Genomic DNA, 16,756 nt, shown 5'->3' with positions numbered 1-16,756 from the left:
GAAGGATACAACCTCCGAGAGCGTGCCCGTTAAGTGATCTTCCAACCAAAGGGTGGGGCAGGGATCAGCCTTTTTGTTTTGCTGAGTAAGATGTGCAGGTTTGTGACCAGAGCTGAACTGCAGGGGATGAAGAAAGAAAAACTAATCCTGGCCCTCGCGTGCTCCTCCTCACCCTTCCCCATGCTGTGCTGGGCCTTTTCCCTGAATAGCTGTGGCTGGATTGATATTTAGGGAATAGTCATTTCTATGCAACTCAAATGCTGGGCTGCCTGAGGCTCCCACCTGTGGTTCTGGCCCAGATGCTGCTGTTTCTACAAGTAAGCTAGGGTACGTTTCCCCCAGTGACCACTTGGTGGTGGAGTGAGAGTGGAGAAGTTGGCTTCCACCTCGGCTGGTTGGCTCTTTGGGGTCAGAGAGCTTTCTTTTCACCCTGGAATATGAAGGCCCTCCTCAACCCTAGCTGGATCAGGCAGTGAGCCTCAGTCTTCAGGGAAGAGGGACAAAAGAGGACTCTGGGCCCTATCTCTTGCTCTGCTCCCCCTCACCGAGTGACCTTGGATGAGTCACTGCCCCTCTCTCATCTGCATTTGTCAATAGCTGCAGAATAAGAGGGTTGGGCTGAGTGAGGTTCCTTCCAACTCTACGCACCTGAGATATCTTCCATCAAATTCCCCAGTCCCCTTACCTCCTCTTATCACAGTCGCGTTGCAAGGTTGGGGGTTATGAGCCCCATTTCACAGATGAGTAAATGGAGACTCAGAGAGGTACAGTGACCTGCCTGAGGTCACACAGCAAATACTCTGTTTTCTTAGGATGTCAGCTGTGTAAGAGCAAGTGACTGATAGACCCCTGCACAAAGTGCAGTGCCTCACACATAGTAGGTGCTCAACAAATGTTCCATTGAGTGAAGGAATGAAATGGTGGAGCTAGGATCTGATTTTACTCTTTCCAGGGCTCAATGCCATTTCCAGGCTTTCCAGTTGGAAATATTTAGATTATTTTCCTGGAAGGGGGAGGACATATAAAAATGTAGAATACCAATTGTCTTTTAGCAATAAGCATGGGAGGCGTGAAGTAAAAGCTCAGGCCGGTGGGGAAGCTGGTCCCAGACTCAGATCTTGAAAAGAGAAGCAAGGTGTGAGGCCTTGTACAGGAGCTTGGCCAGAGCACAAAGCTTTTTGTGGAGCCAGCTGGGATCCTGTATAATTGCAGAGCGATTGTTACTGCAGGACTACACAAAAAATTCCCCCAGAGGGCCGGTTTGCTCTGCAGTGAGTACCTTCACATGGGGCTTTCTGAATTTCTGTGGTCTCACACTCCTACTGGTAAAACAATTTCAGAGCACATACCCGCCAAATATGTATATACTCATATGACCCCAATCTTTGCGTCATTCCGACTCAGTTATCAGTGAGAGAAGAAGCCTCCAGATAATTCCAGCCCCTGGTCTCCCTGTCTTCCCAGCTGGGGCCCAGATATGGAGCTGTGACACCCCTCTATCCTGCCTGAATTCCTGACCCACAGAATTCCCAACCACAATCAAAGGGTTGTTTTGTATCATGTAAGTTTAGAATCGCCTGTGATGCAACAATGGGTAACTGGAACCCTCCATCCTTCTGGTATCACTCCTCCGTCTCTCCTGCCACTGGAGAGGTACTGGGCCTGAGCCCTACCCTGCTAACTGGCCTCCTCTGTTGGGGACTCCTGACCTCAGTGCTAGCATCTTTGCCTCTCCCATCAGAGATCCATCAGTCTGGATATAGACAGCAGTGATTCACAACTCTGCTGCCAGGGGAGACTCACTGCCTTGTCAGAAGCTTACAGCCATTAAGACCAGTTCTGGAGTCTGAGCTCTGCAGACTAGTGCCTGCATGTTGATCAGCCCCTCCCTCACCCCAACCCCCTGGGCCTGCACCTTACTTACTGAAGTGATTAATCATTTAGAATCAATACGGGGCTAGGATGTGACCCACCAGAGGGTCTTAGGAGCATGAAGAGGTGATTAGTATATCAGATGGACTCTGTGCCAGTGCTGTCTGGAAGTGCCTGGAACTAAGCAAATCTGCGTTCAAAAGCCAGTTCTGGCAACTCCTGGCTGTGTGACCTTGGGAAAAACACTTAATCCCTTTGATCCCCAGTGTCCTCATATGTAAAATGGGGCTAATTATACCAAGCTCAAAGAAGTAATGGAGATCTAAGATCACATGAAAATCCTACCCTTACCTTACAAAAGGGCTACTTCTGAAGGTCAAAGTGTAAGATCAAGATGCTTGGGATTCTATTATTGACCTCCTTTTTGGAATACAAGCACCTGGCTCCAGCTTTACTGGACCCTATTAGGATATTATGATGATCTCTAGTTTGCATGTGGGGAATCTGAGGCTTTAAAAGATGCGATGATTTGCCCAAGGACACATAACTGAAAACTGACAAACCCAGGATCCAAGAAGAGGCCACTTACTTTCATCCCAACACTCATGCAGGTAGAAGGTGCTCTGTGCCAGCAAGACCTGCTGCTGACTAGCTGTTGACTCTGCTGTTGACTAGCAAGACCCTCTTTTCAGAGTTGGAAGATGAAGGGAGGGCATCCAGGTAAAAGGCTGACTTAATTGGTGGGGGTGGTAGGTGGGGAGAAGCCGTTTTTACTGGGTATAAATGCTTTTTAATATTGTTCTAAAATTTATTTAAAAACTTCAAGTTATTTTTTGGATAGGTAATGCATTTCCAGGGTTTAGAATTTCAAGAGGCACAAAAGGTGAGTCAATGAAAAGCAAGTCTCTCCCACCTGCCCCTGGCCACATGATTTTTCTTCTGGAGGGGACCAGTATTTCCACTGGAAATAATTTTCCACATACCTGAGCAAATATGATGTAGAGCTTTCCTTCCTTTTTTTCTGCACATATTATAAACACTGTTCTTCATTTTGCTCCCTTCCAAAGTAGGTCCTTCCTTTTTCTGGCTGTGTAGTACTCCTTTGTCTGGACTATACTTTCCCCTCCTCCCGACCCCCATTTCCATGGAGGAAGCAAATCTGACTCCTGAGGAGGATAGGACCCCAAATCCCTTCCCCAGGCTGTTCTTCTTTAGAGCCTCTGAGACCTGGTGAGCTCAACTGCTTCCAGGCAGAGGAAGGGGAACTGTGATTAGGTGCAGTGGACAAAGCCTGCAGACAGACAGACCTCCTCCCCACTGGCCTCCACCTTTGCAGTATGTCTGTGGACAGGACCCACCCACTCTGAGCCTCCTTTGCTTCCTCTGCAACATACAACCTGAAGGCCTCCTCCACCCCGGGGCAGGGGTGAGGCCTCCTGTGGAGGATCCTTTGCCTCTTGCAGGCCTGAAGCCAGGGGGCACTCACTCATTCACTCATTCATTGAGTCATTCATTCATTCATTTATTCACTCAGTCACTTATTTACATATTCCTTCACCATTTATTCACTCACTCATCAATTTACTAACTCATTCATTCAGTCAGTTATTCATTCATTCAATTACTCATCATCTTATTCATACCCCCATTTATTCACTCATTCACTGATTCATTCACTGATTCATTCACTGATTCATTCATTCATCGATTGATGGATATTGGCGTTATTAGGAATGTGAGTTGAAAAGCTGAGGTGTGGGAGATTGGCGATGGTATGCGGGGGTGGGGGGGCCGTTGGAGGGTAGCAGCAGGAGTGAGATGGCTCAGGCCCCTTCGGGTCCCGCTCCAGCCTCCCTCTCCGCTCTCGCCTCCGCCCGCCGCCCCGCCCCCCGCTCCCGGAAAGCGCGCGCTCTCGGGGAGTCAAGCTGCTCAGCCGCGGGCTCGAGAGCTGAGCCGAGCGCCTGGCGGCCGCCCGGACACCCCCAACCCTCGGCGGCCGCCCATGCCCGCCGCGCCCCGGGCCCGCGGCCCGCCCCAGCGCTGCGCTGCGCCTCCCGGCCCAGCGGGGGCGGGGCCGGGGCCGGGGCCGGGGCCCGGGCCGGGCTGGCGAGGCCCGGCCGGGCCGCAGGGCGGCCGCCGGGATGCGGGGCTGGCGAAGGAACCTCGCGTTCTGCCTGCAGCGGCTGCCGGACGAAGGTAGGACGCAGCGGCTGCTCAAGCCGGTGAGCACCGGCGCGGGGCGCAGAGGGCGGACCCAGAGCTGAGCTGACCCGACTCCGGGCACACACGCGGGGATACCTGGAGAGGATCCCCGCGGGTGGTGAAGGGCGGGCGGCCGCATCTAAGGCGCGGGAGGAAAGAGTGCCCGAAGCGGGCCTCCTGAAGGGGTCACCGCAGGACACACGGTGCGGAGCGCAGCCTCGCCGGGGCGGGGAAGCCTGCAGGGGGGCTCCACAGGGCGCGCGGATGTGGGACCGGAGCAGAGCCACCTCCAGGGGCTGGAGCACACGCTCCGAATCCTGAACCCTCGAGGGCGCATCCCCCAGAGAGGCCCGCGAGTCCTGTTCCCGGAGGTGGCCCTGCCGGGCGCGGCGACCACGTGCCTCCTCGCTCCCCGCGAGTTTGCTGGGGGTCGGAATGTGCGGGCGCTTATCGCGGGGTCCTTTGGATCCTGAGACTGCAGTCGCTGAGACCCAACTTTCCTTCGCACGCCGGGCAGCACCCCTGCGCGGACCCCAGACTCTGCAGTTCCTCCAAGTTGCAAAGAGGCTGGAGGTGGGAGGGGGTACCGGGGGGGGGCTGCGGGGAGATTCGGCCGCTGCCCCCTGCCCGGACCCGCCCTGCCGCAGCGCTGCGGCGCAGCCCCCTCCGCCCGGGCCGCGTCCGAGCTGCCTCTCCCCTCGTACCTGTTGTCAGAAGCGCTGGTAGGGGAGGGGAAGGAAGGACCGGCGCCTAGGTCCTGCCGCAGCTGAGGAAAGTTCGGATTCCGTGCTAATTGAGAATTGCCAGAACTGTGAGTCGGGAGCAGAGTCAGAGGGAATGACAGCTGCCCCCCCCCCCCCGCTCTGCTCACTTAGTGGGGGATAATGGCGGACTTACAGACCTCGAGTACCGTGTGCCCTGGCGCCACACACCTGCCTGTGTCTTTAACCTTCGTTGGCACCCGCTCTGGAGGGAGCTATTATTCTTTCCACTTTACAGGTGAGGACACTGAGCCCCAGAGAAAGAAAGCCTCTTGTCCAAGGTCACACAGCCAATAGGTGGTAAAGCTGCGATGCGAACGGCAAGATTTTGGTGGTGTCCAGTCCCCGCTTCCTGTCTGCCCCCCGAAGTTGGGTCTGGTGCAGTTCATGAGAAAGGATCCATTTCCACCCCAGGCCAGAAGTTTCTGTTTGGGGCACGGGAGAGGGGAGGTGGGCAGCAAGAGCTGGTCCCTGAAGCTCCTGTCCTGTCCCCAGGGCTAAGTCAGGTGGGTAACCCCTGCCCCCACTGTGGCCCTAGGTTCTGAGGGCCTGGAAGCAGAGTCTGTGGAGGGTCTTGCTTAGACCTCTGTCAGGCTTTTGGTGCCTCAAGACCCTGGCAGGCCTACAGCTTAGCACAGCCGAGGGGGCAGAGCCTCCATTCCTCCTCCGGCCTGAGTGGATGCTGATGGCACAGCTTTAGGACACAGAGGGTGCCCAGGCTTCCTTCCCTGGGGTTGAGGGAGAAATCAGATGGATAGGGCTGCCAACACGGAGGGGATCTTGGCGGAGTGCCCCTATTGAATGGACCTGCCCCTCAAGGAGTGGAGTAAATTAAGAAGGAAATCTTGCAGAGTCAGGTGCCCACCACCAACCTTCAGTCTGAGCTTGGCCCTTCAGAAATTGGGGCAGCTCAGCCACGTGCATGCTCTGTGATCTTGGACAAGTCATTCCCTCTCTCCCAGGCTCACTTTCTGTATCTGTAAGCGGAGGGCCTAGCACCTGTCCTGCAGTATCTCTAGGGAAAGTGAGGTCTTGGCCCTGGCACAGCAAACAATCCAAAGCAGGCTTAGAAGTGGGGACTGTGACGTCCCAAGAGAGAAGGAGGGTTTTCCTCTCTTGCTTCCGATCCCCGCCCCCCACACCGTGTGTGTGTGTGTGTGTGTGTGTGTGTGTGTGTGCTGTGTTGTGTGGCATGGGTGAGGCATGTGGATGGTGTGCGTGTGCGGTGTGCATGGAGGCATGTGGATAATGCATTTGAGATGCATGTGGGTGTGCACGAAGTTCTTGTATGACAGGTATGAGATATGTGGATCTTGCGATAACGGTTATTCTGCCTGCCGCTGGCCACATCTCTTGAGAGAAGGCCACTTCTCCCTCCTTCAAGACCACGAAGCACCCAGCATTTGAGTTTTCCTTGGAAAATCTTATTTGAGATTGATTTTTGAGCTCAGCACTAAATCAGAGGGTGGCTGCTGCATATACCCTCACCAGCAGGAAATTACTGTTCGAAAAAGACAAATCCCTGGCTTTTTCCGGGCCACAGGAAAATTGGTTCCTGTGGGCTGGGTCTCACATGAGAGATTCTGAGATGTGCGTCCAGCTTGACAAGAGGCTTGTGGTGGGAGGTCAGCCACGCCCAAGAGTGACAGAAATGCAGAGACAGGACCATAAGTCTGGCATCCTCGGAGAAGAGCTTCAGCCCGTGGGAGGGATGTTTTGAACAAGACCAGCTTATCCTCTTATTCTGTGGTTAATTTATTTATTTATTTTTATTTTTTGGCTTAATATTTTATTTTTTATTTGTTTTTCTTAACCCCTTCACCTTTTTCTCCGAGTCCCCCAGCCCCCCCCTCTCTTCCAGCAACCATCAGTTTGTTCTCTGTATCTGTGAGTCTGTTTCTGTTTTGTTCATTTATTTTGTTCTTTATAGATTCCACATATATGTGAGATCATATGGTATTTGTCTTTCTCAGTCTGACTTATTTCACTTAGCATAATACCCTCTAGGTCCATCCATATTTTTAAAATGGTAAGATTTTATTCTTTTTACTAGCCAAGTAATATTCCATTGTGGTATAATTTAAGGCCCTGGGGAAAGAAAAGTGGGCTTGAGGACCAGAATCGTGTCCCCGACTTAGGCCCCTCTGCTTGCCTGCTGAGTGACCTTGGGCACGCTAATTAATGCTTCTGAGCTTCAGTTTTTTCACCCATAAAGTGGGGAGGGTAACCTTTCAGGATAGTCTTGAAGAGTCAATGTTAACATATCCTAGCACAGGGCCTAGTACATAGTAGGTATTCAAGAAATACTATTACTGCTGTTCCTTTCCTGGTCTTGACTTCCGCTATAACTTCAAATTAGCGGAAATAATCTGGTGCATTGGTCAGTGCAGAACTCAGAACTCCAAGTGGATTTCTGGGTTATGAGTGGCCAGCTTGAGTTTCTCCACTCCTAGGGTTTGGGGGATCCATGGTTGTGTCTACCATGTGGCTACTTGAATCCTCCAGCTGGCGTTGCCCAATGCAGTTGGCCAAAAGCATGGTTATACTCAACACACATATACACAACACTTGTGTCCAGATGACTCTGCACAGTTCTTAGAACCTAAAGTAGTAGTCATGTCCCTTGAAGAGAGATACATGCAGCCAGCCACTGGGATTTGGGGAACTCTGTGATTCTAGTTTCATGATGTTTTTGAGATATGTGTGGGGTGTGTGTGTGTGTGTGTGTGTGTGTGTGTGACTTGTGTTCTAATGAACCTCCACCTTGACCTCTATGGTTGTACAGACCATAGCAACACATATGCTTCCATTCACCACAGGAATGCTTCCAGAGAACCCCTCCCCCACCCCCGGGCTCTTACTGGTCTCTGTGCGGGAAGCCAGTGCTCAGCTTTGAGTTGCTCCCAGTCCCTCGGATAACAAAAGTTCAAGTTTCCTAGTGCTTTGGGCATGTGAAGTTGGCAGCAGCAGCAAAATTACTATCAGGGAGGCTGCTCAGCGGAGGGCACTGTGACTCAGTTGAGAAGGTCGTATTTCTACCTGCAGTCTTCCCGTGGCATGGCCTGATTAATTTTCCTCCTTATGCCAGTCTTTTCTGCTCTCTAATGGACTCTTGGAATGTTAGCCAGGAGGGTTAATAGAAGTCATCACGTCCAGCCCTCTTATTAGAGAGATGGGGAAATACAAAAGCAGTGAGGAGGAAATGACTTTGTAGTCATTCAAGAAATATGTATTGGGCCCTGTTGTGGGGGCTGGGGATATGGCCATAAAGAAGACAAAGATCCTGCTGTGACAGAGTTTCCTTTTTAGAAAAAGTAAGCACATAAATAGGCATGGAATAATTTCAGAGTCAACAGTGAGATGAAGACAACACAGGAATATTGGGTGATGTAGTGGAGAGTCCCAGGGGAAGCAACTTCTTTAGGTACGGTGGTCTAGTGTGGTCAGGGAAAGCCTCTCTGAAGTGACTTTTGAGCTGAGACTAGTGAACAAGAAGGTGCAGCCATGTCAAGAGCAGAAAGAAGAGCCATGGACTCAGAGAGAACAACAGCAAGTGCCAAGAAAAAGCCCTGGTCTGTAAGGGGTAGTGTGGGGAGGGCCAGTTTGACCTGTTGGAGGAAGAGGAAGAAGGAATGAGGGACAGGGAGAATGATGCGCGACGAGGTGGGAGACGCTAGATCACCATAGGGGTAAAGTGTGGATTTTATTCTGTGATGGGAGCTGTTGGAAGTCTTGGTCAAGAACTTGGGCTGACTCTGAAGATGAGCAAGGTTTTGATCGATGGAGGTGACAGTGGGGAGAGGTATGCCAGGCAGAGGAATGGCATGAGTAAAGGAGCGAAGCGGGGAAAGCGATGGATGAGGCTGCCAGACAGGCTGGAAACAAAGGCATTGAATGCCGCCCTGGGGAGCTGTCCAGGGTTCTGACAGGTACTTTCAGTGTCTGCAATTACGGACTGTTAGGGGAGTGTGTGTGTGTGTGTGTGTGTGTGTGTGTGTGTGTGTGTGTGTGTGTGTCCGTCCATCCGTGGTACCCAGCCAGCTGATGTGTCCCTGTGCTGGTTACCTAGGAGACAATGGGAAGACGACGGGATGGGATCTGATTGGCTACTCACTCCTGCTTCTCATCTCTGTCAGAACTGCAGGCAGAGGTTACAAATGGTCCATGTGGGCATGCCAAGTGCTGGAAGGGGAGCAGTGAATATTCACTGCCCCGAGTCCTCTGTGTATGTATGTGTGTGTGGTTGCCAGTGCGTGTGTGTGCACGTCTTGAACAAAGCGGTGGCATCTGGAGCTAATGTGCTTCCTGCTGTGAAACATCTGCTCATTGCCTTAAATCAGGTAATGGGCTCACATAAATTTTAGAAGAACCAGCCAGACTTAGGAAAGGATCTTCTATTTGGTTTTAATAACTACAGTGTCAACACTGGAGCTGATTTTGAACATCTCCCTGTACCTCCAAAAGTGCAAATAAGCCTTTGAGTGGCAGAAGTTATGTCCCATGACGCAGACTGTGATATCAGTATGCAGAATCACTCCCCACAAATCCCAGCTGAAAAGGACGGTATATGACTGTAGACTGCTTTTTTCTCCCTCTCCTTTAAGAACAATAGTGTCTCTTTTTCTTCTACTTTGTGGGTAAAAGGACAAGGAGTCTACACATTAATTTTGCTTAGAAAGGGATGGGGAAACAAAAAAAAAATCAGAGTGTTTCCTTTGTAATTGACCTTCTAAAGCAGCAGCTCAGGTAGGCTTGGAAAACAACAAAAACATAACAACAATAACAACCGACAGCCCCAAGGCTGCAGAAGATTTAGCCTTCTCACTCTGTCTTTCCTCTGCTCCTACTCCCACTTTGCAGATGATACAGCTGGTGAGGAAGAAAATGAGGATGTCCCTGCTCCCACTTTTGGCTTGTCTTTCCTGGGCTCAAGTTTTCATGTTCCATGTTCCATTATCCTTCTCTGCCTCTTCCTTGTTATCCTAATAAGGATATTTTTCCCCATTGGAAAAAGTCATACTATGAAATTTCATCCATCTCTCCATTTCCCACGTCTCCCTCCCTACTGGTAAGAGTTTTTATCTGAAACACACATCTGGAGGTGGTTTTCACCTGTTTACACATTACTCAGTGTGCTCCATGACTTGCAGTCGTGGTCTCACACTTAAATGCCTAAAGGGGCCAGGCAAGTGACCCAAAAGACGAATGAATGCGGCCCCAAGGCCTTTGCCCTTGTTCCCTCTATTGGATTGTTCTTCCACCTCACATGCACATAATTCACTCACGTCATTTAGATCTGTGCAACTATCTCCTCCTCAGAGAGGCCTTCCCTCACCATCCCATCTAGAAGAGCAGCCCTTGAGCCCCGTAACTTTCTTTTCCTTCCCAGCACTTTACACTGCCTGACTATATGGTATGTACTTATGTTATGTTTATTGCCTTTCTCCACCACTAGTATGTAAGTGCCATGAACCTCATGACTATGTCTGTTTTATTCCCCATTGCATCCCCAGTGACTAGCACATTACCTGACACATAACAGTTGCTCAATAAATAGTTTTGGACCAACAGAGTGAAATGTGCCTGGGGGATAATGCTGGACCAGAAAGTAGGCTTTGTAGGAGCCCTGGATCAGGCTGCCAGATCTTCTGATTTTTCTAAAGAAGCTGAAAATCCAGAATTTTACATACTATCTCCAACTTTAAATATTAAACACCAATTCAAACAAAGACCCTGAGGGTCAAGCCACATTCCTTTTGGAGTTGGAGGCCTCTGATATCCCAGTTCCTTTGCAATCTGGCTGCAATAACCTTTCTTCCCTCTCTAATCGTGCATAAACCTTGTTCTGTGCCACCTCTGAGCCTTTGCTCAGGCTGCTGTCTCTGCTTGGAGTGCCTCTCCCCCACCTTCTTCACCCAGCACATTCTTCTTTCCTCTAGTTCCCACCCCAAGGCCAGGCCTTTGTTGCCTCTCCTCCCCGCAACATGGCAGAATTGGTCTCTCCCATTATGTTTCTGTCCCAGCTCCTCCATTTGGAGTGTAACTATGTGTTTGCCCATCTGTCTCCTCTGCTAGATACAGAGCTCCATGGGGCGGGAACCCTGTCCGATCTATGGGTCTGCAGTACCCAGCACAGAGGCCAGTGTACAGTAGGTGCTCACTAAATGAGTGATGAATGAAATAGAGGCAGGAAGGGGGAGCAGCCAACCTTTGTTGAGCACCTTCCATGAGCCTGGCCCTGGGCTGACCATGTTCACATCCTTCCCTCAATGGCCTGGTGATGAAGACACTGAGGCTGTCCATCAGGAGACCTGATTTGGTTTGCGCTCCTGGTATACCAGCGGCTCCCCCTTGAACTGGGCAGCCTTTCCCTGGTTGGTGTGCAGTCGCACCCTCATTCCATTTGCTAAACAAACCTCTATCCCAGGCTACACGGGGCTGGCTGCCGGTCCCACCACAGGGGCTCCCAAACTGTATGATCATGTGTGAAGGACTTTGCCTTCATGGGCCTCACTTTTCTTTTTTTTTCTTTTCTTTGTTTTAGATTTTATTGGGGAAGGGGAACAGGACTTTATTGGGGAACAGTGTGTACTTCCAGGACGTTTCCCAAGTCAAGTTGTTGTCCTTTCAGTCTTAGTTGTGGAGGGCATAGCTCAGCTCCAGGTCCAGTTGCCGTTGCCAGTTGCGGGGGGCACAGCCCACCATCCCTTGCGGGAGTTGAACCTGCAACCTTGTGGTTGAGAAGATGTGCTCCAACCAACAACTGAGCCATCCGGGAGGCTCGGCATTAGGAGCATGGAGCTCTAACTGCCTGAGCCACCGGGCCAGCCCCCTCACTTTTCTTTTCTGTAAAGTGGGAGCACGAACAGCCCCAGCAGAGTTATTATGAGGATCCAGAGATGACACGTAGGAGAGGGCTTTGCCAGCTGTACACTCGTGGGCTGTTGACTGGCCCAATGAGGGCCGTGCCAGGTACTCAGTGAGCAAGACCTTGCCTCACCCTGTGTGTTTGTTCAGCTTGCTCTGTGGCTGTGACTCCCTCAGGGCCACGCAGAGCAGCCACCAAGCATGGCTGCCAGTAGCCAGATGGGTGTCATAGAGGGCTGGAGGTGGAAATCTGGGATTCTGTGAGTGATTACCATGCAACTTGCTTGACACATCTGGACCTCAGTCTCTTCCTCAGAAAAATAAGAAAATAATCCTGCCCCAAAGGAATGCTGTGTGGATCTAAAGAAATAATATGGAAGCGAAAGTGGTTTGAAATGTGCAGAGTGCTTTGTACCTGTGGAGGTGGAAGCCCCTGAAGAAATGGGGATGGGAATGATGCTGAAGAGTGACATTGGAGCAAGGATTTTAGTGATGAGTGTGTGTGGCGTTAATAATAATAATAGCAGCTAACAGTTACTAAGAGTCTAAGTGCTTTATATATTTACTATTTTAATTTTCATAACAGATCTATGAGGTAGATATTATTATTAATCCCACTTTTCAGATGACAAAACTGAGGCAGAAAGGTTAAGTGACTTGTCCAAGGGCACACAGCGGGTAAGAAGCAGAGCTGGGATTTGAATCCAGGTAGTCTGGCTGCAGACGATAAACTGCTGTGAAGCTGATGAGGGCTCGGGCTCCCACGGGGCTCCTGCAAGGCCCTTTGGCGGTGCCTGTTTTGGCCCTAAAGGGCCCTTCCCTGGCCCCTAGCTGAACTCAACTCCTTCCTCAGGATTCCCATGCATGTAAAGTGTTCCCAGGAAACTGGTTCTCATCTTCTGCCTGAACACTCCAAACAGACCTCAGGCAAAGGGAGGGACGGAACACTTGAGTCCCTAGAGAAAGGTCTTTACTGGGTGGTGTGTCTGTTCCCAGCCTCCGCCCTGGGTATGGCTGTAGGTAACAGGTATCCCTGTAGATCTGCCCTGAATCTACCCTCAGCTCCCAGAGTGTCTGACCCATGTCCCCAGAGTCCAGGGCAGGGCTAAGGGAGAACCAGGGCCCCTCAGCTCCCCCGACCCCCTGACTGGGTAAGTATTTAGCAAGCTGTGAAAGATCACTTCCTATTCTGTACCTGCTACCCTGTGGGAGGGACAAGCACAGGAAGACTGAGCGGGCAAGGGGGCAGAGAGCCTCTCCTGGGAGGATACAGAGCAGTCTTGGAGGAGGAGGGTCCCAAGTTTCTCAGGCCCATCCCAGGCAGAAAGAACCGATAGAACTAGGACTAGAGCGACTGACAGAGAGGGCTTCCTGCTGGTCACAAATGGACAAGCGTGGGCTGGGCTGATCCGCAGGGAGTGAGCTCCCTGTCATTAGTGTCATGGAAACAGAGCCCAGAGGAGCTTTCATTGGGGTTGTGTTCCAAAGGTCAGACTAGAATGTGGCTATCAACTAGGGACTTTTGGACAAAGTTGGGGTGTCTTTGGGTTGTCACAACCCTACAGCTGGAGAACTGCTGGGATCTCGTGGGAGGGGATCAGAGGTGCAAAGTGTCTGGCCTGTCCAGGCAGTACTACCCAAAGACCTCTCCACCCCAAATGTTGAATGAGAAACCTGGGTTGACACTGGCCTCCAGAGCACTTGTGACAGAGGCTGTGTGGCCACCTGCAACGCTCTCCGAAGCTGTGAGAAGGGAGGCTGGCCTGCGGCCTAGTGAATGATGTGTGGCATCCATGCCGGTCTGTCTCCCTGAACTGATGTCCAGGGTCATAGGAGGGCTAGAGCCACACTGTGTGTGTACTGGTTCATGCCCACCACTGGTCAGAACCACATAGGCTCGATCGGTGCGCATGGCAAGTGGTCTCAGTTGCTCTGATCTGACTTCTGGAGCTGCTGGAGGCAGGAGCGATGGTGGTCAGTGCTGTCAGTGGCTACAGGGCCCACGGGGGAGGCTGCTAGACCCAGGTCTGAGGAACCAGACAAGATACCAAGCCAGAGGCGGAGCAAGAGTGGCTTTTGGATCCACCCAGTGTTTCCCCAGGAATGTTTTTTCTATGTGATGCAAATCACTCTTTTTCCAGGAAACAAGTCAAAAGTGCAGATGAATGTTGTACTCCGTAAGAACTGGGTTGGGGGTCAGAGAGGGTGTCAGAAAGCAGGCTGTTGAGTTGTCTGGGTTCAGACGCTGGTGACTGGGGGAAGGAAGGGAGGAAATCGATTCCATGCCGGGCTGGACTGGAGATGACATTGTTCCAAGCAGTGTCCACGTGGGTGTGTGGTGATGTTAGACTGGTTCCCAGCGTACGGGGTGTGCCAGGCAAGGGTGTGACCAGTGGAGCAGGTAATACTTAAGTCAGACGGCGGCAGTATTGTGACTCCATGTCCTCAGTCTGGGAGGGGGATCTCAGCCAGGACCCAGTACCATGGACGTCTGGGGCCAGAATTCCAAAGGCCAGGGTCAAGCAGGAAACTAGACTGCAGATGAGGAAATGGAGGCATCAGCCCCGTCGTTTGTACTAGGCCACCGCTGAGAGTGGGGAAAGCATTGTTTATGGGGCACTGGAAGTCCAGAGCTTCAAGTCTGCCACTCAACACCCTGACCAGTGGTGGAAACTGGGGCTCCTGAGATCCAGCAAACTGGATTTAGTGGAAAGATTCCAGCTTCTGATGGCAGCTAAACCTGGGTTCACATCCTGGTGGGCTGACCTTGGGCAAGTCCTCTCTTCTCTGAGCCCAGTTTCTTCAATGGAGTGAGGGAGATGGACTATGTTTGAAAGGGGCTTCCCAGGGCTCTGATGGCCTCCTGCCCTCTCATCTCTCTTTTACACTGCAAAAGAGATAGTCTATCTAGGCAGGTCTGGTTGCAGGAGACCATCTAGGCAGGCCTGCTGGCAGGAGACTTGGCCCTGAAGCTCTTTAGACTTTGACAGAGCCTCCAGGGGTGGCAGCATGGGAGTCTCTGAGCCCTTCCTCTGCATGGTCTTGTATGTCCCCATTTCTCTGAAAGTTCCCCCACCCCAGCTCTGAGCTGACCTCGGGCTCTCGCCCGGGAGCAGGAATGTGGAGGGGCCAGAGACCCTGTGCCATGGGATGCTGCTGAATGTATCTGTCTGGCAGTTCACACTTTACAAAGCATCCTTATGTGCATTATTTAATTAAATCATCCATTCAATCAGCAGACATTTTTTGAGCACCTACTATATGCCAGACGTGGGAACACAGTCCTGGAGAAGACTGCCCGATCTCACAGAGCACACGGACGTGCAGCTGAGGCCCTGGGAGCTGCTGCCTCTTGCTGTACCTCCCAAACACCAGGAGCTTGGGTTTCCCCTCTGCTCTTCCTGATGGATGGTCTGCCTCAGTTTACCCATCACAGACTCACTCCTTTGCAGTTCTCAGGGTTCATGCTGCTGGGAGGCAGATGCTCCACAGCTTTCACTGAAATCAGAAGATTGGGAAAAAGGGCAGGCTGCACAGGAGTTTAAATAATGCCCAGGCTCCCTTCCAGAAAGTTGGCTAACTTTTCCATGTACTGAGTTCAGAGCATTCTGAGGAAATATTTATTCTTTTTTTCCCATTTATTCTTTCATCCTACAAAATATTATCAAGCCCCTATTGAGTTCTAGGGACTTCTCTTATGCCATTTCATTTTATCTTCCTGGAAACCTGACCAAGTGTAGCTCTCATCTCCGTCTCACAGTTGGGAACCTGAGGCACAGAGAAGTTAAGTCACTTGTCCAAGAATGCACTGCTGGGAAGTGGCAGAGCAGAGATTTCATCCCAGGGATATCTTTCCCCTGAGCCAGGACTCTTTCTGTGACCCCAGGCTGCTTCCTTTGGAATTCTGGTCCCAGGAGTCATGAGTGATAGGACACTCAAGGAAGGAACGTGGAATTCTGTCTGGAGTTGGGGGATTGGAGTTGACATCTGACCTCGGTTTTAAAGAGCAACTGCGAGTTGGCCAGGAAGGAAAGGAGCATGGAAGGGAATTTAAGGGCAAGAGATCATCAGTGTACAAAAGCACAGGGTAGAGAAAAACATGGTGTGTCTACAGTTGTGCAGTGTGGCTGGTGTGTCAGCTGCAGGAGGTGTGTATGTGGTGGGGGGGGTGGGGCACAATTCTGGAAAGGTGGGTTGGGGCCAGATTGTGAGGGTAGAGATGGCCATACCATAACCAGCTCATAAATGGATCTTGCTTGACCCTGGCAGCAGCTTAAAAAAATTAGTTGCCATTAAATTTTACGTGTGTGTGTGTGTGTGTGTGTGTGTGTGTGTGTGTGTGTTGGGAGAAGATTTCATATATATAAAAAAAAGATTTGTAGCTTTCTCCCTCTCTCTCTCTTCTCTCTCTCTCTCTCTCTCTCTCTCGGGATTTGTGCAATTTTCCAGAAACGATAAGGATTTGAAGTGGTTTTACTTGTTCAAGGTCCAGAGCTAGATGGTGGCTTCAGTTGGGCCCCTGGCCTGTCTGCCCAGCAGGGTGGAGACTGAGAGGCCGGAGCAGAGGAGTGGAGTCGGGGTCTAGGCGAGATGTGGCAGTGGACAGATGTGGAGGGCCAGATGACGCTCAAGGTTTTCTCATGGCCTGGTGGGTTATGCAGGTGCCTTTCATGGAGCCGGGGCACATGCAGGAGCCGGTTTGAGGATGCTGAGTGTGAGGGGCCTGCCAAAAGGTCCCTGTCCTGGAGGCCCCTGGATGGATAGTTGTGGGAGCTGGGAGTGCACTAGAGCTGGCAGCCTAGTTGGGGAACCCCATGGGATATGCCCTTCAAAGAAGCATATTTCAACCCAATGAGCAATGTTCCCCATCTCCTGTCCATTGAGGATAATATATCCTAGGGTGAAAAATGAGTTCTCCCAGGACATTCCACTGCCAGAGCCCCTGGATTTACTGCTTGCCTTCTGTGTTGATGGAATTGGGTTTCAGGATGTATGTCTAGGGGTTTACGGGCAGCTGGCTCTGGGTTGGCGGGAGTCCTGAAAAGCAGGTGGGG

General features: G+C 51.3%; 1 protein-coding gene across 2 annotated transcripts in view; it reads left to right on the top strand.

Annotated features, from left to right (window-relative positions):
- Nucleotides 1-3,966: 3,966 nt before the first annotated feature.
- Nucleotides 3,967-16,756, top strand: part of GRIP2 (glutamate receptor interacting protein 2) — a 93,137-nt gene continuing 80,347 nt past the window's right edge. Inside the window, exon 1 of one of the 2 annotated variants that reach the window (XM_033133204.1) lies at nucleotides 3,967-4,068. In XM_033133204.1, the coding sequence (XP_032989095.1) occupies nucleotides 4,014-4,068 (55 nt within the window). In that variant the 5' untranslated portion in view covers nucleotides 3,967-4,013. Of the gene's footprint in view, nucleotides 4,095-16,756 lie in introns of both variants that reach the window. The other variant, XM_033133206.1, reaches the window with a different exon arrangement.

This window comes from Rhinolophus ferrumequinum, chromosome 17 (assembly GCF_004115265.2).
Source record: "Rhinolophus ferrumequinum isolate MPI-CBG mRhiFer1 chromosome 17, mRhiFer1_v1.p, whole genome shotgun sequence".
NCBI lineage: Eukaryota > Metazoa > Chordata > Mammalia > Chiroptera > Rhinolophidae > Rhinolophus > Rhinolophus ferrumequinum.
The sequence above is the reverse complement of the archived record's forward strand: the minus strand, read 5'-3'. Positions and strand labels throughout refer to the sequence as shown.